We start from the raw sequence: 25,630 nt of genomic DNA on the forward strand, positions 1-25,630 counted from the left end.
GAGAGCCGTCGTTGGATAGGAAAAAAATATTGTGAATTTCATTTATTTGTAATGTTGACAATTATATATGTACTTGTTACTTTGTGTTAATTAATATACGACTTTTGAAAAACTAACGGACAAGATAAGAAGAAATATGAAAAAAAAATTAGTGTTACAATATTTTTTTAGGAAATGGCAGATGGACGACCAGAGTAAAAAGGTGGAAAGGGTCACCAGGGAAAAGAAAGAAGTGGGTTGGTGGGGAAGAGAGGGAGAAAACTACTCGCGACAGAGAGAGATGGTGCCAGTTGGAGGAGGCCTATACTCAATAAGAGGTGCTTTAAAAATAATATTATCTATAATGTGTGTGTATCTTTTGTAAGATGTAAGTTTCAAGGAACAATTGAGGCTTAATTATTATTATGTTGACAACACTTTTACGACATTATAGTTCGACAGCAATCTTCCTCTTAAGCATATAAATTTGTGAATAAATGAAATGTAGTAAAAGAATTATTTAAAAACAATTTTTCTTATATAGAAGAATGTAAGAGCAGAATATCGTCATAATAATATAGTTATCTTCTGCATTGTTTTTAAGTATCATGCGGGTATTTAGCAGTTTTTTTTTGTTTTTTTTTGTTGTAAATTGTATACAAAATTATGTAAAAACTATTTTAAAAGAGTTTCTTCCTCCTAACTAAAAATTGCACTCCATGGGGATATATCTTCAGATCAAAAGTACATAATACTAAATAATAATAATTTTAATAGATTGTGTTGTTGTTTTTATTATCACTTTTGTACTTGATTGTACGTCAATACATGTGCGGCACCGTGTTTCCTGTGTGGGTGTTTGTTTGAATTTTGTGGTGAAAAAGGAGTACAATTGAAGACAATTTTGGTCGAATATGACTGAATTTTACGTACATATAATATCAGAAGCGGTCACCACAATCGCGGCGTGTGGAGTTGCATGTAGCCGTCAGCCTGCGCTCGCCAATACTCCCCACCGTACACCCACGTCTCCTCACCGCCCTCTGTGGATTTGCTGAAAGAAATATATCAAATATTAAGAAAACACTTTTTAAACGGATTTACGCTATGTATTATTGTTATAAACTTATAATTATTTACATAATTAAAAACTTTTTCCGACGTTTCGCGTGCTTTACAGCGTGCGTGGTCTGTAGACATAAGGTGTTGAATGTCAAAAGTATCACAGCTGTTAAGAAAGTTGTGTTATCTGTATTTATTACCACGGAGTTGGTATCGACTAAAAGATGACGGGTTTTTGCAAAAATGATGTTAACAAAAGACAATACTATATATAAAATATGTCAATACTGAAATTCAAGCAGTTTTTCTTTTCTTCTATTTAGTAAATAACATAGTTTCATATAATCGCATTTCATTACTTTCATTACAAAAAATTCATATTACTTCGAAACGCTTATTTTAACACACACAAACACATGTTCACCCTTACACACACATCATTCTTATATATGGCATGGTCGTAGAACGGGTGCTACTTGTGGTGACTGGTCGGACTTGAATTCGTGTATGCGGTGATGTTAGTTATTTCGACTATGTATTTGCGTGTTGTTCCACGAGGATGTAAGTGCGTGCTCCTATTTCACCCTCCCCATACCTTCTGCTGGTAGAGGACAACATCTTTGTGTTGTATTATTAACTACTCATGTCATGTGGACCATGGTGTAATGATTGCAGCTCCTTACAAACGTTTTGTAAAACAAAAAAGCTTTGCGAATAAAAAGAGTGGCGGAGAGAGTTCTTCTCTTCTGTTCTACGCCCTTGATTTGAGAACTGGCAGTAAATGTAAAATTAGATGCATTAAACATTTATTTCTTTATTGACGTTCATAAGTGTACACTGTGTTACCTATATGAATAAATAAATTTATTTACCATAATAAACTATAAAAGTTAGGATGAATTTATAATTACCGGAACCAGGCAGGCATGTGATCGGGTCTGTCCCTTCGTCTTTCCCGTTGCGATTGCTCCAACTCGTGCTTAAACTGTTCCGCGGCGTCCACGTCGCCTTCTTCTAAGGCACGCTGATCCGGCCTTTAGCGAATTTTTGTTAAAATTAATTAATTCAAAGTTTTACACCAAATGATCGCTCATTCTAATGGCTGGGAAGTTGCGTAATAAAAACATTTTCCCTGTTAAATAACCAGAATATTTTATTTTTAAAAAATTCAATTAAGTTTGCATAATTTTCTCGTATGAGGCATATTTATTTCTAAAATACCCGACAGACGTTGTCCTGTCTTAACTATGAATATTGATTAGCAATATACTCTGAACAAAGCATTTGTTTTAAACGATATTCATTTTTCTAACATCCTCTTTGACGATATTTGCTGCACGCATTCTGACAATGTTATGTCAAACGCCATAAAGGTTAGATGAAAAAAAATTCGAATAGTAAAAGCGCTATGTACTGAAGAAAAAAATTTTCTATCGTAATTCTTAAATTTTCTAATTATCCGCGCAATGTTCTTATTTCTTTTCTTTCGTAAGAACATTCGGCTGACAATAAGAAAAACAACAAAAAATTAATTATCGAAATCGGTCCAGCAGTTCACGCGTGATGCCGTGACCAAATAAGAAAATAGGGTTTCATTTATATATATACAGATTATTATTATTAAAACTTTTCTTTCTATGACCATATACTACAAAACAAAGTATGTGGTACAGTGTTCATTCTGAGAGATATAGGTCTCTTATATTTTTCTCGACTTTTTTCTATGCCGTCTAGTTCACACAGCCCAGTCTACCTCACGACTGGCTGTTATCATATATATTTATACTAATATGCAATGTACATTGTAAGAGGAAACCTAATAAGTCTACTCACCTAAATCTTGTATCTGTATGAGGCAGTATATCTTTCAAGCCGGGTTCCATTTCGTTAAGTTCCATCGCGAACCGTGTAAACCCGTAGTATAGCTCATAGTCTGGCGGCATCGCACCTGTAATACAAATAATTGTAAAAAAACGGTAATGTTAATGGTATTTTTATGATTTTCTGTTCTGTATTATAGTATATACAATAATCTTTATAACAAAATACACATATTTGATACAACCTGCAAATAATATAATAATTTCTAGAACACCTTGGCCTCGGCGGCTTATCTCTATCGAGAAGTACGCAGTTTATATATATGTCTACGTACGCTTTGGAGTGTGTGTACGTTCGACGACGTACGTACGACGTCCAAAACGATCGTATCATAACACAAATTTGAATGACATTCTAAGTAATTCTCACCAGGTCTCCACAAACACCTGGCTGCAGGTGGTTCTCCAGCATACAACGCTTCCGACCATCGGCCGTGCAATCTTAGGTGTGAAGTTTGCTTCGAGTAAACCGCACCCCGCACTTCGTGACGCGTACTCGACCAGGAACTTGCCTAAAAATTGAAAAAATAATATTTTTACAGTTATTATAAACGTGCAACCTAAGACGGTTTTGAGGAAGATCGTTCAATATTAATTACATATAAATAGATAGCTTTAACTCCATAACATATGGCATTTGGATGACATACTTATATTTCGATTTGTATACATATCGCTTGCCCCGGGGACAAAGTCGTAAAGCACTATTTAATGTTTTCTCATTTTTGACTTGCTTTATTGTATTTTTTATTTAAAGAGTGGTAATAATACACTGTATTATTGTCTTTTGTTAACAGCTTTTACATATTTAAAGAAAACACTTTTTTACCGGATACCGGATGCACGGTACTTCGTGCTTCGTACTCGCGTGCTTCACAGCGTGCACGGTGCACGTCACGGAAACGTCGGAAAAATTTAAAATTATGTAAAATAATTATAAGTTTATAATAATACATAGCTTCAATCGGGTAAAAGAAAGTGTTTTTCTTTAAATACATCACTGTTTCATATATTTCCGCGAAAAGAGTGGTACAAAATTATTACGTATTAAACATTAGTCAAAATGTAACGTCGCAATGTGTGCTTGCTGTGACGTTCGTAATTATTTTTAAACATGTGACACAATCGTAAACACTTTTGCTCTTTAGTCGAATTAGATGATTATTGTAATGTACATTTAGTTACTTTTTAACTATGTACACTAAATATATAACAACAACGTTTTATCGTCCAATATAAAAAGCAAATTTGTACTCAATTATATATCAAATGAAGGCATATATGTAACGTACTTAGTATCCTAGTAATAAAACAATGGTATAAGGTAATGACTAGGGATGCAACGATACGCCTTTTCCCAATACCGATACCAATACTTAGTGAATTAAAATTAATTTAAGGTAAAATCAAGTTTTTATTTTTTATTAAAAAAATATAAACAGTAACAAATTGGCATAAGATTAATGGTTAAGTTAATAAAATTAAGAGTAATATTTAAAATAAAATACATAACTGTTAATAACTAAAATTAACATTGATAATATTTTTGTAATTCTGTATCTTTGATTTGGTATCAAAAAAGTACTATACGCGAAATGGAATACGCGGGAATTCCCCGGGTATATATACGTGCCTCGTTTGCAACGAACTAGATTAAACTAGAGAAATTTGAAAAGTATCGTTTTATCGGCAAAACCATCGTCGTTTTATCAGTATCGATATCGGATGCATCCCTAGTAATGACCTTCTTATATTTTTCATAAAAAAAGTTGCTTTTACGACTTTGTTCCTCGGGTCAAGCGATGTTCAACTTCTTGCTATCGGATCAATAATTAATAGGAAATTATTACCTTAACAAAATGTAGTTTGCAGCTAATATCCGACCCCTGACAAGTGATAAGCATATCTCCATACTGATCCACCCAACGCTGACCGCCAAAGAGATTGTGGACACAGGTTGTTACCTTAAGACAGGATATTTTTTTGTTAGTTTACACTTTTTGTTTTATTTATTTAACAGAATAATTCAAGAAAACACTTTTTAAACGGACTGAAGCTATGTATTATTATTTAAATCATTTAAAAAGCACGCGAAACGTCGGAAAAATTAAAATTTAAAATTATGTAAATAATTATAAGTTTATAATAATAATACATAGCTACAATCCGTTTAAAAATTGTTTTCTTAATGTGTAAAAGCTATGTTAACAAAAGACAATACTAGAATAATTCGATCTAAATCGTGATATATTATATTTGAAAACCATTGTGGTTTGTATTACTAAAACAATAGCAGTCTTACTAACTAACTACTAAGAAACCGTTTTAAATCTATTTTTAGAGTTATACTTTTTTTAGCGCGTTAGGGAAAAACGATGAAAAAAAAACCTTTACTGCGCGCGCAGTTATACAAAAAAAAACCGACACCCTGAAGTTAGGTATAGTCAACATTTTATTTTTTTTCTATTGTTAGTGACGTTTTTTCTACAAACGTACAATAATTTTTTTGAAAAGATTTTTATCTTGTAACGCTTAAAGAAGTATAACTTCTAAGGCGTGTACATAAGTACAAATACGTTATATTTTTTCTCACATACAAAACATAGCTTAATTTTAAATTCATAAAAAACTGTCTGTCTGATTTATTAGATTATTAACTGAACTAGATAACTCTTTATTTGACTTAAACATACATTTTTATATAATTCGTATACATAATCACTAAAAACATAAACAATATTTTCTACTATTAAGTTTTTAATATTCAACTAATTTGTAGGCAAATTTAGATTGCGTATAAATTCTAAATGGAATAATTTAGCCACAAAGTTTTTTTTAATTAAGGCTAGGCTTGTGTCACCTCCGTCAATATTTTTCTCAAAATGATACCTTATTCCATGTGTAGTGATCTCCAGTCGGCAAAAGTACAAGGTGCACTCGACCTGCGGGCTGGAACTCCATGGACTTGCCCCAAAATTTGGTTTTTATCCGCGCCTCTTGCCAGAATACCCAACGACTGGATACAGCGTGACACGCAGATATCGGCGGATGGTGGGACACCTGGAATTAAATCATGATTTATACAATTACAATCGGCACTTAATAATCTAATTGTATACAATATGTATTACTTGTGTCTTCATGGAAAATACAATGTATTTATTTAAAACATAAAACATCGAAGAAATCGCTTGTTAGCGACAAGGCCGCCTGTTGCCTAATAACTTATGCAACCTACTTACTTTTTGTTTGTATAATTATGGTAACAAAGTATAAATAAATAAATATGCAGCAGTGTTGGCCTGGTGTCTTCATCGTGCCACTCTCATCCGAGGTCGTAGGTTTGATCGCCAGCTATTCATCAATGGACTTTCTTTCTATGTGAGCTCTTAACATTCGGTCGGTGAAGGAAAACATTGTGAGGAAACCGGCTTGCCTTAGACCCAAAAAGTCGACGGCGTGTGTCAGGCACAGGATGCTGAACCCCACTATTAGATTGACAAATGATCATGAAACAGATCCAGAAATCTGAGTCCCAGACCTAAACAGGCTGCAGCGCCACTAATTTATTTGATGGTTACTATAAGATGATGTTTGGTTATCTAATTACGTAATAACTTAAGATAGAAGGCCTCTTAGTAGGGACTGAATAAATTGAGCGACTTCGACATAGATCACACAACTTTTTATCATAGAAGTTGTATGTAAGCATGTTTTGATGGTATATGTATTTCCACAGCTGAATTATATTATACTGTATACATAACAGTTATAAATGAATAAAACCAATAGTAGAACTGACATTTTTAATATGCACAGATAACTACTTTAGTCTACTTTAAATACAAAAACATATCAAAGAAAAATGAAAATAAATGTTATTAGAAAATGTATTGGTTTTTATATCAGATTTGGTATTTTCTTTCGGATGTCGCCATAGACTAAACATGTCAAAGCTTTAGTGGTCTGTGGAAAAAAAAGTTTTCAACTAACCTGCTCAGCCAAAAACTTGAACCCCTTATCCTCTCGCACGCATTCGTAGGTCTCCCCCAGGAGTGGATTAAAAGGCTTGCTCGCCGCTCTGTGAGCGCTGGCGGCGTACGAACTAACAGCGAACGCGGCCACCAAAGCCATTCGATTTACGGGGTCATCGCATGCTGATGCTGAATCGAGGAGTTCCGAGTACTCCAGCTCTTCGCAGAGACGCTGTGGGGTATCATTTAGTTATAAATATGAAATTAAGAAAATTAAACCGGACTAAAATATCTGCAGTTGCTTTTTGACGAACTTGGACTTAGTTTAAAGTCAAAAATCATTCATTCATATAGGTAACATGCACACTTATAAACGTCAAAAAAATTAATTATACATTAAATATATGCTTCTAATTTTACATTTACTGCCAGTGCTCAAATCAAGGGCATAGAACGGAAGAGAATAATAAACTCTCCGCCACTCTTTTTAATCGCCAAGTTTCTTTTTGTGTTACACAAAGTTTGTAAGGAGCTGCAACCATCACACCATGTTCCACATGACACCAGCAGGTGGCATTGAATTGGGAGCACAATGTAGGTGACATTCTCGTGGGAACAACACGCAAACTTTAACCAAAGGATTTACCGGATTTTTTAGAGAATTTTGAAAAATGTAGACGTTACTTAAATATAGCACACGTATTTATAAGCCAAAAGAGATAATAATTGTCAAATATTTACTTAATCCAAGAATACATACATCATACACATGTATAGCTGATAATCTTATTTTTGACTTTTTTATCGGCGTTGGAAAAAAATACCGTCACATTTTTCCGTTACGCGCCATGTTTTTATTGACCCTACCACGGTTGATTCGAAGCCATTTATAACAAAAATATATAATAACGCTTACAATGATAGTAATAATTCTATTACAATTAATGAAATTCTGTAATAATCTTAGTAGTAAAATGAAATAACTGTATTATTTGTATTCATGTCTATGATAATAAAAGCCTTTTGTTTAACTGTATTTAACCAATTTCTGTAAAGTTGCATATAGTAGATCATTTTCGAAAAATAAGGTCACAAAGAAGTTCCACTTCTTACGTGTGTACACTACACGCACACATTTTTTTATACAGATTTCGACAGCCATTTGGTCACAATCCCACCTAATGTTAAAATAGATGCGGCCTTTTGGGCGTGCCTGTCCAGGAGATGCCAATTTAACCGCCTCTTAAATAAACCTAAATTCAATTAACGAACAACCACTAGTAAACTGGTTGCGTATATAACGAATACTTGGACATCCTGTGATAAATTTTCAGCGCAACGAACTCTTTCGAGTCGGTATAACCTAAGAACATAGAGGAGTATTAAAGAAGATGATTACCAAAGTGCTTCTGCGTTGGTTAATTAATGAGAAAATGGAAGTCTTAGGTTCGATTGTCTGATAATATTTCGGATAATAAGGTGAAACACGTTTCTTGAACTTCTTTGAGTGCTGTTTCATAAAACTAACCTGCAGCATATTTAACGGTTCGTTAATAGTAACCGGCATTGATATCTGACTGAGATCTTTTCCAATGTTCTTATATAACAGGTTCCAGAGTGATGGACCTCCCGGAGTGGGTCGTGGTGCTGGAAGAACTCGTCTTCTGCTCCATTGTTCACCGCCATTCTCTGTGGGACCTATTTGTTCTGCTGCCACCACTGAAAGGAAGAATCTTTTAAAATCTGTTAAATTAATAAACTTATACATATAATAACTATACTTAAATTTCATTTATCTTTACTAATATTATAGAAAGATTTTTAATTGTGTAGTTGTTCAGCTTCAAAATGTTTTCCTTCACCGTTGGAGCGAATGTAAAATGTGCACATAGAAAGTCCATTGGTGCACAGCCGGGGATCGAACCTACGACCTCAGGGATGAGAGTCGCACGCTGAAGCCACTAGGCCAACACCGCTCTCATCTCATGTGTTGTTGATTAAACAACTTTTACTGAAAATTTCAGTTTCCATAACAAACTAAAAACTTACTGGCAGCATCACTATTATCGGAGCTGGCTGATCCTTCTTCACTGCTTAGTGAACCCGCCTCCGATGAGGAATCGCCGTCAAGTTCAATAACACCAGTCTGTTAACAAATAAATACACATGTGAACTAAATTATTTTTTACCAAATTAAATAAAAAGAAAATATATGTGCTAAACTAAGTGAGTATTTGTCCAGAAGTTTCACAGAAACTCAAATCGAGATTCCTACTGAGTAAACAGTTTTTTTTATATTATAGTGTAACGAAGTGTAAATAAATAAACACCAACATCAAAATTGGTAATTACTGTACTCCTCCCTCAAAGGCCGGCAACGCACCCACTAAAAATGGGCTGCGATGACTGTCCTTTTTTGGCGTCCTGCCCATTTTATATTTAAAAAAAAATTGAGATTCCCATGTATACGCAATTTTTTTCCTTTTCACTTTTGGCAGATTGGACGTTGGTTTCATTAAAATATAAAGAACTGATGTATTTACTAAACACCCTGTTAAAGTGTAGGGATTAGTTGTAAAAACCGTATTTTAGATTGTTTTTTGAGGGGGTGGGGTGGGGGGGGGGCGCACCTGATGTTAAGTGCCGCCCATGGACATTCGCACTGCCAGAAGTCTCGCAAGCTTTCGGGCTTTTAAGAATTGGTAGGCTATATTCTTGAAGGACCCTAAGTAATTGGTTCGCAAAATCAAATTTAATCCGCCCAAATATATTTATTTATCTACTTCTTAACAATTATTCATATTTTTAATTTAATTTTATTTACATTTTTTTCTTCTTTGCTTACACTACTAACTTTTACTATTATTTGTTTCTACTGAGTATTAGATTCTTATTTGTTTTTTTTTTGCGACAGCCGAAAACTACCCGCTGTCGTCTCTGGCAGAATGACCAGCGCTAAGGAACAGTCTGCTCCTCAGCATAATGAGCCAGGGCCAATTACAACCACAGCATACACGCATTACACAATTAAACATTTTTCTTTAAAAAATAAATGTTACGCCTATTTTTTTTTTTTTTAAATTATTTTTAGTTTTTGATTATTGTTATTTTATGTGTTTCTGTGATTTGTTAGTAATAAATGTTATGTCTTTGTCTAAAATACTTCAGTTCAGGCAGCTAGTTCGACATGGTGGTGTTGTGTTTGCGTGTTGTGGAACAACGTAGAATTGCGATGCCTGAACCGATGATGAAACTCAGCTGCAGGTATTAGATTACTTCTTACCTCATCAGCGTTTATAAGATTATTCTCCTTGACCTCTCCGTTATCGTATTCTTCGGCGTCAAAGAACTCCGATGCCGACACACAAGAGGAACTGTAGCTTGGAGAGTGTTTGAATTGGATCTGAAAAAAAAACTTACACTATAGTATTGTCTTTTATCATAGCTTTTACACGTTAAGAAAACACTTTAAATGGATTGAAGCTATGTATTATTATTTACATCATTTAAAAAGCACGCGAAACGTCGGAGAAATTTAAATTTCAAATTATGTAAATAATTATAAGTTTATAAAAATAATACATAGCTTCAATCCATTAAAAAGTGTTTTCCTAACTTACAATATACTAAAACGTTCAGAACTATTGATTCGGAGATTGTCAAATGTCAGCGTCAGTATGCCACCATATAATTTTGACATTTTAATTTATCAATATTATTAATAAAGTCAGTAACAATGTAATATTGTCTTTCATAGAGTGTCGTCGTAGTAGATCGTATTTCATTAGGACAATTTTATAGATATTTTTGCCGTGAAAGTGGTACATACAAATTGCACAACCAGCATCAAAATATTATTTAAAATATCAATGTATCATATCAAGGTAATCTGTAAGTAAACTTTTTTTTTATAGAACCAACCAATATTGGCAGGAGGCTCATATGGTGTTAAGTGATTCAGCCGCCCATGGACACTCTTGGCCAGAGGGCTCGCGAGTGCGTTGCCGGCCTTTTAAGAATTGGTACGCTCTCTTCTTCAAGGACCCTAAGTAATACTTCAGTGGCTTCTTGAAAGGTGATTAAATAGTTTGATCGCCAAGTAATTGCAGTATGTATAATGTATATATTAGGAATCAAACAGTAGATAATTGTGCAACTGTGTACAGTATAAATGGGATGAAATCAATAAATACTTACATGATCAGAGTTCGCCCCCATAGATGATATTTCAGCCAGGTCCGAAGCGTCGTGAATGCGCGAAAGCCGCGAACGTAATTCTGTACGCAATACTTTACACGTCATTACTTATGCACTCCGGTAATAATAATTCACGAAAAAATCTATTTTTTGCCATCAGTAAGACTCACTAAGTGTAATTTAGTTCATCAACTTAAAGCATCTAACAAACACTAATCAAATCCGTTGATCATAGCAAAGTACGCTAGTTTAAAAGTGCTAAACAAATGATAGTTGTATAAGGAAATTAAAAAAACATTTAAGGTGGGCCCATACATCTACAATAATATTGCATAATATAGTTGTTTGTACAATATTATTGTGCAGTGTAGGGATAATATTGAAAAGTTGCGGAATGATTAAAAAGAAGTTTGAGCGAGCTTAAATTGTATTGCGCAATATGTATTTTCTATACTGTAGGGTTAGTATTGCGCAATAATAAAAAAATACACTAGCATGGCTGCAGCCATAACTTCGTAGTTTCTTTCATGAAAATATTGACGTGAATGGTTTGCCAATCTTACTGCTAAATATTATTGAACGTTTGGATTTGTCGGAATTGGCTCAGACATTGGAAGTAAAGCACGAAATACAATTTAATTAATAATATAATCAATAAAAATAATAAAAATAATAACAGTGAGGGAGAGGTGACAGTCGGTCAAGACTGCGGTCCGTGCACCTCGGCGCAACCGCTAATGCGGCCTGAGAAATGCTGGCCTTAAGGGCCTTTACAGCTGAGCTCGGGCTATTTTGGCCAGAACGTGCACATGCCGCTAGCGCTCGATATAGCTGTCTTTGTACCAACTACCTACCACCGCCGTCAGATTCAAAGAGGGTAGGTATTCAATATTATTTCACAATAAATATATTGTAGATTAACAAATACAGATAAAACAACTTTCTCTGCAGCTGTGATACTTTTGACATTTAACACTTTTCGTCCTAAGTCACCGTGACCACGCACGCTGAAAAGCACGCGAAACGTCGGAAAAAAATTAAAATTTAGAATTATGTAAATAACTATAAGTTTTAAAAATAATATACAGCTTTAATCCGTTCAAAAAGTGTTTTTCTTAATGTGTAAAAGCTATTTTAACAAAAGACAATACAATATTGTAGATGTATGGGCCCCCTAAGACCGATATGCACTTATTAACTTAAGGGCGAAAAGACAGCAGACAGGAGACGGATAAACAGAGATTACAACCGGATCAAAGGAGGAGATAGTTTTTGTGATATAGGCATGTTGTACTGTACCATAAAAAATGGTTTGAAAATTCTACTATTTGAATAATGGTATGTTATGAAAATTGATAGTTCTCTTCTAAAATTGGATGGGACAAAGGAAATATATAAAAAAAAAATATTGAAGGTTCCCACCAGAATTCTGCTGTAATGCCGTGGATAGATTAGTTCTGAGTGCAGCCACCACGCCGCTTGGCGCTGCCGTACTTTCAGCTGACTCCATGGCTGCGCGGAGACGGCCACGTTCGCAGACCTAGAGTAAAAATATTTAAAAAAAATCGGTTGTCTGTAAAGTCGATTTACTGATAGTTGAACGTGACAACGTCATAAGAAAATACTGATGGAATGGTTGCTTTTTCAAAAGAAAATTTTAATCTTATTTGTTTAATAGATTTTGTATGGATATAGAGAAGTAGGTAAATCGAAATCACAATTGAATTGATCAAGTTTCATTTATTTGTACGCATTAATACAATTATGTCAATTTTTTTCATCGCTCACTCAAGTAAGAGAGAGAGAGCTGCCGAACGCGGAGGCCGATTGTGCCTCTTTGTCGCACATTCCGCGGTCTCGCTTGCATTTCAAGCCTTAATTGGAACGCGTCAGAGCGATGTAATGCCGCATAATGGCTTGTTTACATTTGCTATAAATTCCGTGCTAATTAGCATGCTAAACTAAAGGGGTGATAATTAAGATGCCGATATACATTTGCTATGCTATTTTCATCACAAGTTGTCTCAAAAGCGACGAAAGCACTCGCATCGCAAGTAGAAAATATGGAATCTCTAATTATTTTGACAACTTTACCTTCTTAAGTTGTGTACTGTAAGAAGATCGAATATTTTTAATTTTTAGTTTCACATCATTTATATTTATGTTTAAAGTTTAACCGCACTTTTTTAAAACCACAGATAACGATAAAAAATCTGACGGTCAGTCAGATGTTTTAGCGTGCTTGATTAGCGTGATTTCTTGGAAAAAGAATGCTAAAAACGTATTAAAAAGTAGCAAATGTATTTACATTACACCCTTAAGTCATGTTTTTTCGTGCGTGCAGCCCGCTCCATCGAATTATAAGAAGTTGTCACGTCAAAAAACATTTCACCAATATTGTACTGGACTGTACTGGAGTATGTGTTTTATTAGTCAATCGTGATAATTGTCGGCATTCAATTAAAAGCGTTTATATAACTTATTGAGCAGAATATAAATTTAAGTCCTGGTTAAACGCTGGAGTTTCACCTTCACAATATTCAAACCCCTTTGGCACAAAATAGGATATAATATTAATTAAGTTTTACACACAAAGGCAATTTATATTGTTCTATGCTAACAAACATAATCTATACAAAACAAAATAAATATCCTAACAATTTACAATTAATTAATATTGGCAATAGGATTTTTTTTCAATTAAAAATGTTATTTTAACTTTTGGCAGAGCTTTTACATGTCTGTTTATACATATTAATATTAATATTTTTTCTTTGGATTTTATTTTAGCTATAGTTGCATGTTATTTTGAGTTTTTTTTGTTAATTAATTATGTACTTCCTGTACTTTACCCTCTGTAGGTGTTTGTCTTTTTTTATTGTCCCATATTAGGGTTGTCTGGAAGAAATCGCTTGTTAGCGATAAGGCCGCATGTTGCCTAATAACCTATGTAACCTACTTACTTTTTGGTTTTTTTTTTAATTTGTATAATTATGTAACAAAGTATAAATAAATAAATGTTAATAAACCTCTGCTTTGATGTCTTTACAGACTACGTTTCATGAAGTCCTACTGGAACAAGGTTTGTTTGCCGAGAAAAGATTTATAAAAAGACCTCCATCTACTATAAAACAATAAGTTAGACACATTGTACCTGACAACTCTTTAATTACTCACCAGCGTGGCAACAATGCTTTTCAGATTGGTGATCAGGTCTTTTGCGAGTACCGTAAAGTCTTCTCTCAGCTGATGGTCCGGAGTGAGGCTTGTGAAACTAGCAGGAGCTGCATTTAGAACCTCAGCCCCTGGAAGAGATTGAGGCCTCGTGGCTGCACACGCTGAAATATAATATTTTTTTATTATAGATTGTTGTTTAAGTCGTTATGTCGAAAAATCGTGAACCGCATGCCTTAGAACCAGAAGTCGTTAGCGTGTGTCAGGCACAGAAGATTGATTTCCTACTTGTATATACTTGGAAACTGAGGCCAAGACCAAGTGTTTGTAGTGTATGGACAGAAATCTATTCTGCTCTTAACAGATGTAGCAGAGATTGTGTGAGCGAGACAATTATAGTTCAGTTATTGCGAGACTGGTTACTACTAAGTGTGATGTGAAGTATGTTTCAAGATCAAACCTTCTATATCTTTCGGTCACAGCGTAAATTGAGTTGTCATAAAGAGGAGATTATTTAGTTGTCATAGAGAGGATTTAAATTCAAGTAATTTTTTGACTCGCATCGCGATTGTATAGTATATTATAGTAGGGAATAATATTACAAAACCATGTATGGATCTAAAGTTATCAAACTAAACAACTTTAAATCTCCCCAACCAAATAAATATATACAATATGTATCCAAATTCATGCACTAATGTCGAAGCACACAATACAAATTAATAAAATCGTGATGAAGTATAACCATATCTACAACATACATATGTACATTAAATATATAGCTAACTTATTCAAAATCTATAAAGAACTTTTTAATATCCAATTACAATAATTCTTCTCGTAACTATGTATCTACTATACAGTTTCAGTACCAGATTCGTTAGCGCAAACTAGCCCGTATATGGAAAACGTATTAAATTTCGACATTCGTACATTTTAACACATTGTTACATCAGTACATTTTTTTTAAACGGTTATATTACGCGGTGAAAGTTGGCGCTAAGTCTTGGTTCTGAAGCTAGCCTAGCGTCAAAGTACGTAACGCTCGATCCCGAGGACGATAAAAACGTACAAACGTTTGCAACAAAGAGTACGCGCGTAAAGAATTGTCGGGAAACCAGATTGAAACAGTGTTTGTCAGGGACATACGACCATATTGTAATTTACATCATTGCAAAACAATCGGAAATCTAAGATAAAGATAAACTCTTTTGCAAGAAAACGGACACATTTACATGCAGATTTCAGTTAATTAAATACAATTGTCTGACGTAGTCTGTATCCTCTCAGGTTTTTACATTTTGTTCGTAACGGATTTGGGGGGGGGGGGGTTCCTCCTGTAAAACATTACGATGCGGTACGGGGATTGAATTACGCGTTTTTGTTTATTATTTTCCACCACTTTACACCACATAAGTTTTAGGTATTAAGAGTCACTGGGGGTGGTCACGAAACGTTTTACAATTGGATACAGAAAATGTTACGGTGCGTATCATGCCCCCCCCCCCCCATGATTAACCGTAACATTTTCACCGTAACACCGTCAAGAGTCTCCAAAAATTGCGTGACATAATACTTGAACGCTCCCTTAGTAACTTTATTATTTAATAAAACAAAATCTTTTTGTCTCTATTTCCGACCACGTATTGCTAGTCTAGCTACATCAATCACTTTTAAAGAATCCATAAAAAATAACAAAATTGCCAGAATTCACTCGTATTAATTTAAACGAAAGTATACAGACTACCTCATAAGAATACATTTTATTTAATTCACTGAAAACTACTTTAGAACGTAAGTTTCCTTAGATGTCCGTTTTTTGTTTCTACAGCTAGGATATTATAATTCACAACCAATTTCAATTACCAAAAATACCCTGTAAATTGCACGTCGTAAACTGTTTAGTCTAAAACAAATAACATTCAAAGGCCGGCAACGCACGCGCTCTCTGGCATTGAGTGTCCATGGGCGGCGGTATCACTTAACATCAGGTGAGCCTCCTGCCCCTAAGTTCTATATAAAAGAAGACTTAAATTTAAGATGTTTTGAGTACTATTCAGCAGTCCTGATAAAGGATGGCTGGCTCTACGAACAATATTATATACTTTACACATGAGCTAAGCAATTTAGTTATATGATATTAACTTACATTGGTATCCCCTCAGTAATCGCATTATGTACAGAACAATAATCCTTCCGTAAGGCACGAAATAACCGCCACTCTCACTCGACATATTCTATACACTTTGATAATTGTTAAAATTATTAACACCCCCGTATAATTTATTTTTTTAATAACATCAAAACGGTGCCATATATTGTCAAAATTTCCTTTAATTAAATATATTCAATCGAAATGTTATCACAAAATTAAACTCTCGCTCTCGAAATGACTTTCATCATATTGTAAACACGCGGATTCTGTGACATAATCAGCAGATCTGTCTTATCTGATAACGCACTACCGGTCACAATTTTAGATTAGTTGAAGGTCATTGTTCTTGATAAACTATTAACGCAAACAATGATGTATCGAAAGAAAACAATTTTTTAACCGGATTAAAGCTATTTGTATAATTAATTAATTTTCAATGTGTAAAAGCTATGTTAACCAAAGACAGTACAATGATGTATCGGTTAATAAAAAATGTAGTCTATTAAAATCCTATTGAAGTAATCAACCAACGGTTTCTCGAAGAGAAGAGCGCATCAAAAGGTCATTTGACATTACGAGTTGCGGCAGTAAAAAGTTTTTAAAAAGTTACTCGTAATTTTAGGTACAGTTGCACTCCTAACTTTAAGTACATAACGATCATTAAAGAAAAGTTCATTAAAAGAAAGTAAATATAAATGGTAATTTAACCAACCCATATTGAGATGCATTAGACAAGGATATTAAGACAAAATGCCTTTTCGAAATTCGTGTCCCACTACCACCAAAGGAATTTGTATGAAAATGACATTAGCTCACGCTGTCACGTGACCATTAAAATACAATTCCGTTTGGTGACTGTGGGTGACGTCTGTCGCACAGATTATGTTTTAAGCCCCTGCAACCATAGATTATAAAGTTTGAATTTGTCTCCCACCAGCACAGTTAATTTGGGCTAAGCATATATTTATAACCTTTGCCAAAACGTTTCATGGAATGATTTCAAATCCGATCCCTGTACCAATATGTACAGTATATAGCAAAAGATGAGCTAAATACATGCAGATATTACGAGATGAAATCAAAACAAAAAAGAAATAAACCTTACGAACTAAAGTAGACGCCAGAAACGTAGAAAAAAACGCTGAAATATACAAAAATAATATTAGACATCATGCATTATTAAAAAATGCAATATTTGTTTAATTATTAAACGTTTTAGGTCTTCTTAAACTAAGACGTGTGTGAGTGAAACGGAAATAAAATATTAATTTTAAATAAAACATAAGCAAACTAGAACCAGTAATGCAAAGCGTATCGCGTGCTTTGTAAAAATATAGTTTAAGAATAATATCACAGAACTTATAATGAACCATTTGTCGCTTCTTTTTGGTATCGATAAAAGATACTTGTTGCGCGTTATAAAACGGTTATGATTAACATTTCATTAATACGTAAGACAAATAATGATGTTAATATGTAAGACGTTGAACCGTAACTGAGAAATATATCTGTCCCATTATCCAGTACGCCATAGAGAGAGATAGCACAATATTCTCCCAATTTGAATGATGTCTTCTATGTGCAACTTCATGCAAACTTACCCATCTCATACAATCCTTAATACCGACACAATTCCAAAACATTAAATCTACAATTAAAACAAACACGGCTAGAGAAAAATTTAATACAAAAAAAAAAAAAACATCACAAAACTCGCACTATGTAATCTGTGCTGGGTACATCTATTTCAAATAACTAGAAAAACAGGGATGTTGTAAAATACTAAAAAAGACATGTACGTAAAACAATAAAATACGATCTAAATTTTTAATTAAAAAATCTTTTACAAAAGTTATTTAAATTCGTATGAATTTATATATAGTTTTAAGCAAAACAAACTATAATTTCTTTTTAACTATAATTTATCTTAAAATTGAAATAAAAAACGCCTTTTATCGATTATAAATGTTTAATTGCGGACTGGCAACTCATAGCTGGCAAACTACTTGCAGTTTTAACTAGTACTTTTTACATCCACACTAAAAAAACACCGAGTTAGAAAAAGCATAAAAATATAAAACAGCGGTCAATAAAAGTTAGTTTTTCAGTATTTCACAACACAAAGCATCTACACACAACCACGAAGAGACGGAAATAGTAAAATGACATGTGTTAGAGTGAGACAGGTATTTACCAATAGGCAGCGAGGCGGCAGAGTTGGGGACGGAAGATGCCCCCCCACCGGGAGAGGGGGGCGCTGTTAACGTGGAAAGGGCCTAGAAAAATAAAAAATACAATAATTAATTTCGTTGGGATTATACGTACAAATAAAACAAGTTTATATAGTAATGTATAATTTTCTTCTTGTTTAGTTATGGTTTTCTATCTTATATATATATAGGTAATATTATAGACTATTAATGCATGGAAATACGAAGAAAACACTTTTTAAAGTATATACTTCAACAGTACGAACTAAGAAGCAGATTTTTATCTTGACCACTTTAACGTGCATGTTCGTTACTTGCTAACGTATATGCCGTATATCACGAGTTCAAGAATTAGAATAAAAACCGTCCCCTACGTGTTATGCCTTTAGAGATTGAGAAAATTCAAACCAAGACAATTCTCTTGGTTTGTTTTTGTTTATGTTTGAGAGAAAGTTTTATGAAAACTATTGACAGGTAAAAATTCTAATTTGTGATATTACAATGATTATTAACTCACCATATGAGAACTGCTAGGATCAATATGAGATGGTTCAACGGTAGCACACTTGCTATTTGATTTCTTCTTTCGTAAGCCGAATTTGCGTCTGTCTTTTTTCACGTTTGGAGACGCGCCATCCATTGATACCTAAAGCATAATTATAACCAATTGCAGAGCAGTGTTGGTAGGTTGGTAGTAGGCCTTAATGCTGAGACCTTTCGTACACCAAATTATACAATTATGAAACAAATGAGCTTGTGTTGTACAATTAAAGTGTGCCTTCAGCGTCGTTCTTAAGCAACCCTCGAAAAAACCCACACGGATGGGGATGACACTCAGAAACTGAACTTATCGCCAAGTCTGACTCACGTACGTCAAAAATGGATTGGATTTTGTTGTACGAGGGGTACTCCAATTCATTCCATAGTACTCAAGAATCGCGGCTTATGTCAGGCACATGAAGCTGTATAATATTATCGAGATAAATAAAAACTACACGTTATATAATATTGACTAGATCATACAAATTATTTTGAAAACCATAAAAAATACTTTATGCTACTATTGTGGTGTTTGTTACTATTATGATGACCTTATTATAATGAATAAGAAAAACCAAAGGTACCACGAACAAAAATCATTTATCTCTAGTTTCATGATTAAATAGTATAATCTACTAAATATAAACCATTTTCTAATAATATTTGAAAAATAGTAACTTTTTTGGTTTAGGCGGGACAAATCACAACACATCAACTTCCACGACAGCAATTTTATTCATCTGTAAACCATGATTATTTTAAGAATCTGTGTGTGGCTGGAACCACTTAAGCAACGAAATTTAAAGAAGAGTTTTTTTACACCTAAAATAATAATTAAATAATGTTTTCCTATACGAAATCTATACAAAAACCAAGCTAAGACAACAGACAAATAATTTTTTTGCAAAATAAAAAATGTGTGTGTGCACTATTGTACACACGTAAGAAGTGAAACTTCTTTATAAAGTTTAACGAAAGGCTTTTATAATCATAGACATGAATACAAATAATACAATTATTTCATTTTACCTTATTACTACTAAGATTATTACAGAATTTCATTAATTGTAATAGAATTATTACTATCATTGTAAGCGTTATTATATATTTTTGTTATTAATGGCTTCGAATTTATTCGAATCAATCGTGGTAGGGACAAGAACAAGATGGCGCGTAACCGAAAAATGTGACGGTTATTTTTTTACAATGCTGATAAAGAAGTTTCACTTAAAGAAATATGATAGCAGTGATGTTTATACATTATCTAATCTGTAAACAAGACATATTTCGCGTCACTATTTTAAATTGATATCTTTTTGTAACTACAAAACCACAGAAAACGTCATCTAACCAAAAATTAAATCATAATTATCTACTTACGTCAGTATCATGATGAGTCTGCTGCTGAAGCTCCAGTGCATCCAAAAGCCGCTGCAGCTGTTGCACTGAGAGTTGAGCCTGTCCCAACTCGCGTGTCACGGTATCCAAGGGAGCGCCCGATTCTAAAAAGTGACCTTATTCAGTGGAATATGAATTGAAATGTAGTTAGTATTGTCTTTTGTTGACATAGCTTTTACACATTAAGAAAACACTTTTTAAACGGATTGAAGATATGTATTATTATTATAAACTTATAATTATTTACATAATTTTAAATTTTCCGACGTTTCGCGTGCTTTACAGCGTGCGTGGTCACGAGTATAGGTCAAAGTATAGGTTAGTCGATACCAACTCCGGGGAAATAAATACAGATAACACAACTTTCTCTACAGCTGTGACACTTTTGATATTCAGCACCTTTTGTCTTCAGTCACCGTGACCACGCACGCTGTAAAGCACGCGAAACGTCGGAAAAATATAAATTTAAAATTATGTAAATAATTATAAGTTTATAATGATAATACATAACTTCAATCGGTTTAAAAAGTATTTTCTTAAATGTAGTTGTTGGTCAAGGATACTTTCATAGACTAAAATACTACACATTGCGTAGACGAAATGTTCCTTTTCCTCGACATTGGTACTCATTCATCGACTTCCTTCGCTTCCTTAATACACCGTATTACTAGCGCAAGTATTCAAACATTGTGTAAGACAGAGCGTTACTTTGTGTCAGTAATTGTAGAGTAATTATTGTCACATCATCAAAGTACACAAGGAAATAGGTTTATAGCATGCTTATGTATCTAAAAAGCAATAATATGTTCCTGCTTTAACTACATGGCTGGTATAATACTGTTAAATAAAACTTGAACCACATTTTCTTGCTTTATTTAAATATTACAATGATTAAGCCCAACAGCGTGTCTTAGAGCACTCGAAACACTGATATATGTAAAGAATATAAGAAATTCGTGTTAGATAAAGAAGATTTATTTAAAAGTGAACTCGCAATCATATAACATATAACAGTCATATAAATTTTGGCGGCTACAAATCGTTATTTATTCAAAAGAGTTAAAATTAATAAGCACTGATATTTGGCAATAATTTTGAATTTAGCATACCTATAATCCAACTGGCCAGCCTGCCGCCAGGGGTGCCAGACACGAAGCCGGCTTGTGGCCCACGCAAGGGCCCAGATGTGGGACTTACCAGCCCTGAGAACAGGCACAGGCACAGGGTTCAAGCTATGAAACTATATTGTGGTGAAAAGTATCGTTGACAATGTAAGTGATTTTTAGTTGTTTCTTATAATATCAATATTACGCCTTCAATCATACATTCTTCACCTACACACGCAGCTATACAATTTTTAAGACTCTTGAATCTTCCTTAGCGCCCACTTACATTTCCAACGTGCGATTCGAATCAAACTACAAATTCTAGTGAATTTGGTAAGTTGTTGATAGGCGAAAACTATATATATTAGATTAAGGATTATAATAGTAAAACATGCATAACACATTGAAAATAGATACATCTAAAGGATTGAATGAATCGAATATAATTGTCATGCAATGAAACATTACTATGGGACTAATGATGTACACTAAATATTATTTGAATAAGCTACGATTTCATTCTAGGGAAGGAAAACACAATACTCAACTTGAATTTACGAGGAGATTGTATGACATATAGTGTAGTAATAATGTGTATCACCTCAAACTACCCTATATAACCTAACCAACCTACATATTATTATATTTAATTTATATAAAGGAAAATACACGCCTTTTACAATATTTAAGCACTAAAACTGACTTAATTCTGAAATTACTATTACTATTTCTTGACTTGGCTACTGATACGGTACGAGCACTGACCAGAGGAGTATGAGGGATCGCTGGTACACCTATAAATGGTCTTTAAATCATTTCTACTCTCCTGAGTGACGTGCAAAGACGACACGCATTTGACCGGCTTGAATTTTTGACTTAAAAATAGCTGATAGACATTAAAATCTTTCCACAGACGCAGAGTTTCCGTTTGGGCCGCCTTAGATCTCTTATATGAAGGACCCAAAACCATTTCATTAATAAAATCTTGTTGGACTTTCCACTTCCTTCTATTAATTTTTGAAATATCCTTATTTTTTAAAGATCTAGATTTAGGTTTTAAGTTTCGTAAGTTTTGTGATGTATTATGGGGTGTTAGTACATATTTGATTGTCGTGTTAATCGCGCAGTCTTTCATGCATGTGTCTCTGTGCTTATTTTGATTGGATACAGCTTTGTCGGTTTTTAAAATATCCTCTACGCTGGACTGGCTCAAATCAGTTTGCGTGCTGCTTATATCGAATACGGCCGCTAATTTTTTTAGTAGATCCGGATCTAAACTAGCAACTTCCTTTTCCTCAGTTTGAAGTTCTGCATTATTATTAAGAATATGCTCAGCACTGATGGCTACGTTGTTAATACGATAGTCTCTTTGAAATTCTACGCTAGTATTAGTTGTAGTTTCTTTGAAATTATTCATGTTAGGTATATCATATTGCGTTTCGGAATCTTCAAACTTTTTGGTGACGCCATCTTCATTATATATTTTACCTAGAAGACTTAAACCCTGAATTTTACTGGCATTTAAAATGGCTTTTTCGTGTTTTTTCTTTAGTTTTAAATAAAAATTGTTTATATCTTTATACAGACTTGGTACGTTCTTGGATAACAATGCTAAGTTTTCTAAGAGAAGCAGTATGAACTTTTCATCTATAGCTCTCGGTTGTTTTTCAAAGACATTCATTTCTTCAGGATAGCTTTGAGAAGAACAGGAGCACGGGGGAAAATTTTCAGTTGGCGGCGACTTTTTCTTTGATTTGAATGTTCCTGCTAACCCTTTTAACGATAATAGGTAACAAGATTGCGAATCATCAAATTCAGTGACATTGGTTGATTCAGGGCTATCGGGAATCTTTGGTATATCACTTCCGGGTAAAATTTCAATTTTCTCGCGTTCTCTATAGGCTTTCGACGTTCCTCCACTACTATACGGATCGGAATCATATACTATATTTTTACGTTCTTTACTGCCACAGCTACTTGAATAGGGTTTAAGATCTATCGGGAATTTTGAGAAACTTTTATTTTCAATAAGCGGTATGTCAATTGGCAATAGCTGACCTCGAAAAAACTTGTCAGAATCTGAAGTGCTGTTATAGTGAATAGGCAACCAAGGATCGATTTGAGTTTCATTGCCATTTTTATTTTCTTCTAGATTTCTTACGACATTGCCGTCTAACACTGGCCTCTTGTTACCTTCAGATGCAGATATTTCCGGACTTTGTTCATTTTTGTGAACATTTAAATCATTATAAGTCTGCTCATTGGTTTCTTTGGTGAATATAGTTGTTATTTTATCCAATACATCTTTTAAGTACATTTGTCCAGAGTCAAGGTTGTTCTTTTCATTGATATTGTCGCCTAAAACCTCTCTGGTAGTAACGGATCTAGATACTTTTTTTTGTACACTTTCAGTTTCAACATCGCATATAGGTAAAACGACCTTTAAGTCATCTTGTGACGAACAAGTGTCAGTAATGCTATGACTGCTATGAAGCAAATCTAAATATACACTTAAGAATTCTTTAGCGACTGTAGCAGGAATAGCCGTTTCACTAATGAGGTGACTAATTGTATCTTGTATTTTGGTCAACTCGTTTGAAGAGTTAGAATCGTCGCACTGAGGGCTGACACTTGGCTTGTTAATCTCGCTTTTATGAGACAATTTTTCAATATTGTCTATAAGCCTCTTTGTTATTTTTATATCTTTTTCTTTACTGCGACTATTGCGAACTGTTTCACAGATGTACACAGTATTTTTCAATATTCTTTCGAGTTTCTGTATCTGTCGTTCCTTATCGTTATGACTGAACTTCGTTAGTTCTTTGGATTTTTTAGATTTTTTATGTTCATCATCATTGGGAATATTAGCGGCTTTCTCTCTAGGTTTCATACCGTAAAATTGTGTTTCTTTTGTAACACTTTCTATTTGATAACTTGAATTTTTTTCATCTTTGGTGAAGTATTTATTAGACTGCCGATCTATTGACTTCACTTGCATTATTTGTTCTCTGATACTTTCGTTTGCTGTGTTTTTAAGCCAAAACTCTAGCAGACAACGAAATAAAATTTTAATAGGATGTACATCTGTAGGAGATAGTTTCATTGCGTAAAGCTCTTTTACAATTTGACTTATATAGCTTTTTATACTATCATCATACATGTTAAACATATGGCTATTTTGCACAGTTTCAATAACGGACGTCATTAGCCGTTCCGTTATCAAATCGTATTCATAAGTAGTCATTGCATCTTGAAACGATTTACTTTGCTTATCAACATCAATTTGTACTTCAATATTTTTTGTTGATTTAGCATTATTGGTATCTCTGGAGTGAAGATTTGCTAATAAAATACATTTAGTCAGTCGCTTTTTAAGTTTAGGTTCTTCGTACATATTTTTATACTTGACTAAATTCGTTGATTTGTTGCTCTTACGCATAGGTGATTCTAAACATTTCTCTTTGGGTTTAAAGAAGAAGAATGCTGGAGTTCTACTGCTATCCTCTTCAGATTTTTGCGTTGGATTGTATGGACTATCAACCGGTAACTTCGTTGGCGAATTTAACGAGTATTTACATAATAAGGAAGATTGTAATCTAAGCGATGTTGGATAAAAATCGCTATATTCAAGTTTTTCACCATCCGTCTCAGAAGGTGAAACTGACTTTCCGTATTCTTTACATTTAGAGACACAATTCATAGAACATAGACTTTTGTGTTGCTTGTCAGCGATTTTTTTTATATTATTTGTTTGATAGCATTTCGGTATAGGAATAACTTTTGTTTTGAATATTGGACTTGGTATAGAGACGGGAAAAACAGTTGCTAGGAAAGGAATATTTCTTGATGATGTGCAGATTGATGTCTTTTCAATGCTCGAAGGAGTCATACCTTTGGTAAAAAATATTTTTAAGAAAAGGAAAGGAGATTTATATGATATTATAGTTATTTTGTT

The 25,630-nt window shown here is 33.8% G+C and overlaps 1 protein-coding gene across 2 annotated transcripts in view; it reads right to left on the reverse strand.

Moving 5' to 3' along the window:
- The window catches only part of LOC123706637 (oxysterol-binding protein-related protein 3-like), a 40,308-nt gene that overhangs the window by 3,113 nt on the left and 11,565 nt on the right, over nt 1-25,630 (reverse strand). The window contains exons 7-25 of one of the 2 annotated variants that reach the window (XM_045655908.1): nt 22,441-25,566; nt 21,679-21,771; nt 20,552-20,673; nt 19,149-19,277; nt 18,616-18,697; nt 17,527-17,562; nt 14,270-14,430; nt 12,515-12,632; nt 11,093-11,184; nt 10,179-10,298; nt 8,945-9,041; nt 8,424-8,614; nt 6,915-7,127; nt 5,811-5,981; nt 4,772-4,885; nt 3,292-3,433; nt 2,875-2,989; nt 1,953-2,075; nt 913-1,033 (exon numbers count right to left, since the gene is read on the reverse strand). In XM_045655908.1, the coding sequence (XP_045511864.1) occupies nt 931-1,033; nt 1,953-2,075; nt 2,875-2,989; nt 3,292-3,433; nt 4,772-4,885; nt 5,811-5,981; nt 6,915-7,127; nt 8,424-8,614; nt 8,945-9,041; nt 10,179-10,298; nt 11,093-11,184; nt 12,515-12,632; nt 14,270-14,430; nt 17,527-17,562; nt 18,616-18,697; nt 19,149-19,277; nt 20,552-20,673; nt 21,679-21,771; nt 22,441-25,566 (5,348 nt within the window). In that variant the 3' untranslated portion in view covers nt 913-930. The remainder of the gene's footprint in view (nt 1-912; nt 1,034-1,952; nt 2,076-2,874; nt 2,990-3,291; nt 3,434-4,771; nt 4,886-5,810; nt 5,982-6,914; nt 7,128-8,423; nt 8,615-8,944; nt 9,042-10,178; nt 10,299-11,092; nt 11,185-12,514; nt 12,633-14,269; nt 14,431-17,526; nt 17,563-18,615; nt 18,698-19,148; nt 19,278-20,551; nt 20,674-21,678; nt 21,772-22,440; nt 25,567-25,630) is intronic. The other variant, XM_045655909.1, reaches the window with a different exon arrangement.

This window comes from Pieris brassicae, chromosome 3, assembly GCF_905147105.1.
Source record: "Pieris brassicae chromosome 3, ilPieBrab1.1, whole genome shotgun sequence".
NCBI lineage: Eukaryota > Metazoa > Arthropoda > Insecta > Lepidoptera > Pieridae > Pieris > Pieris brassicae.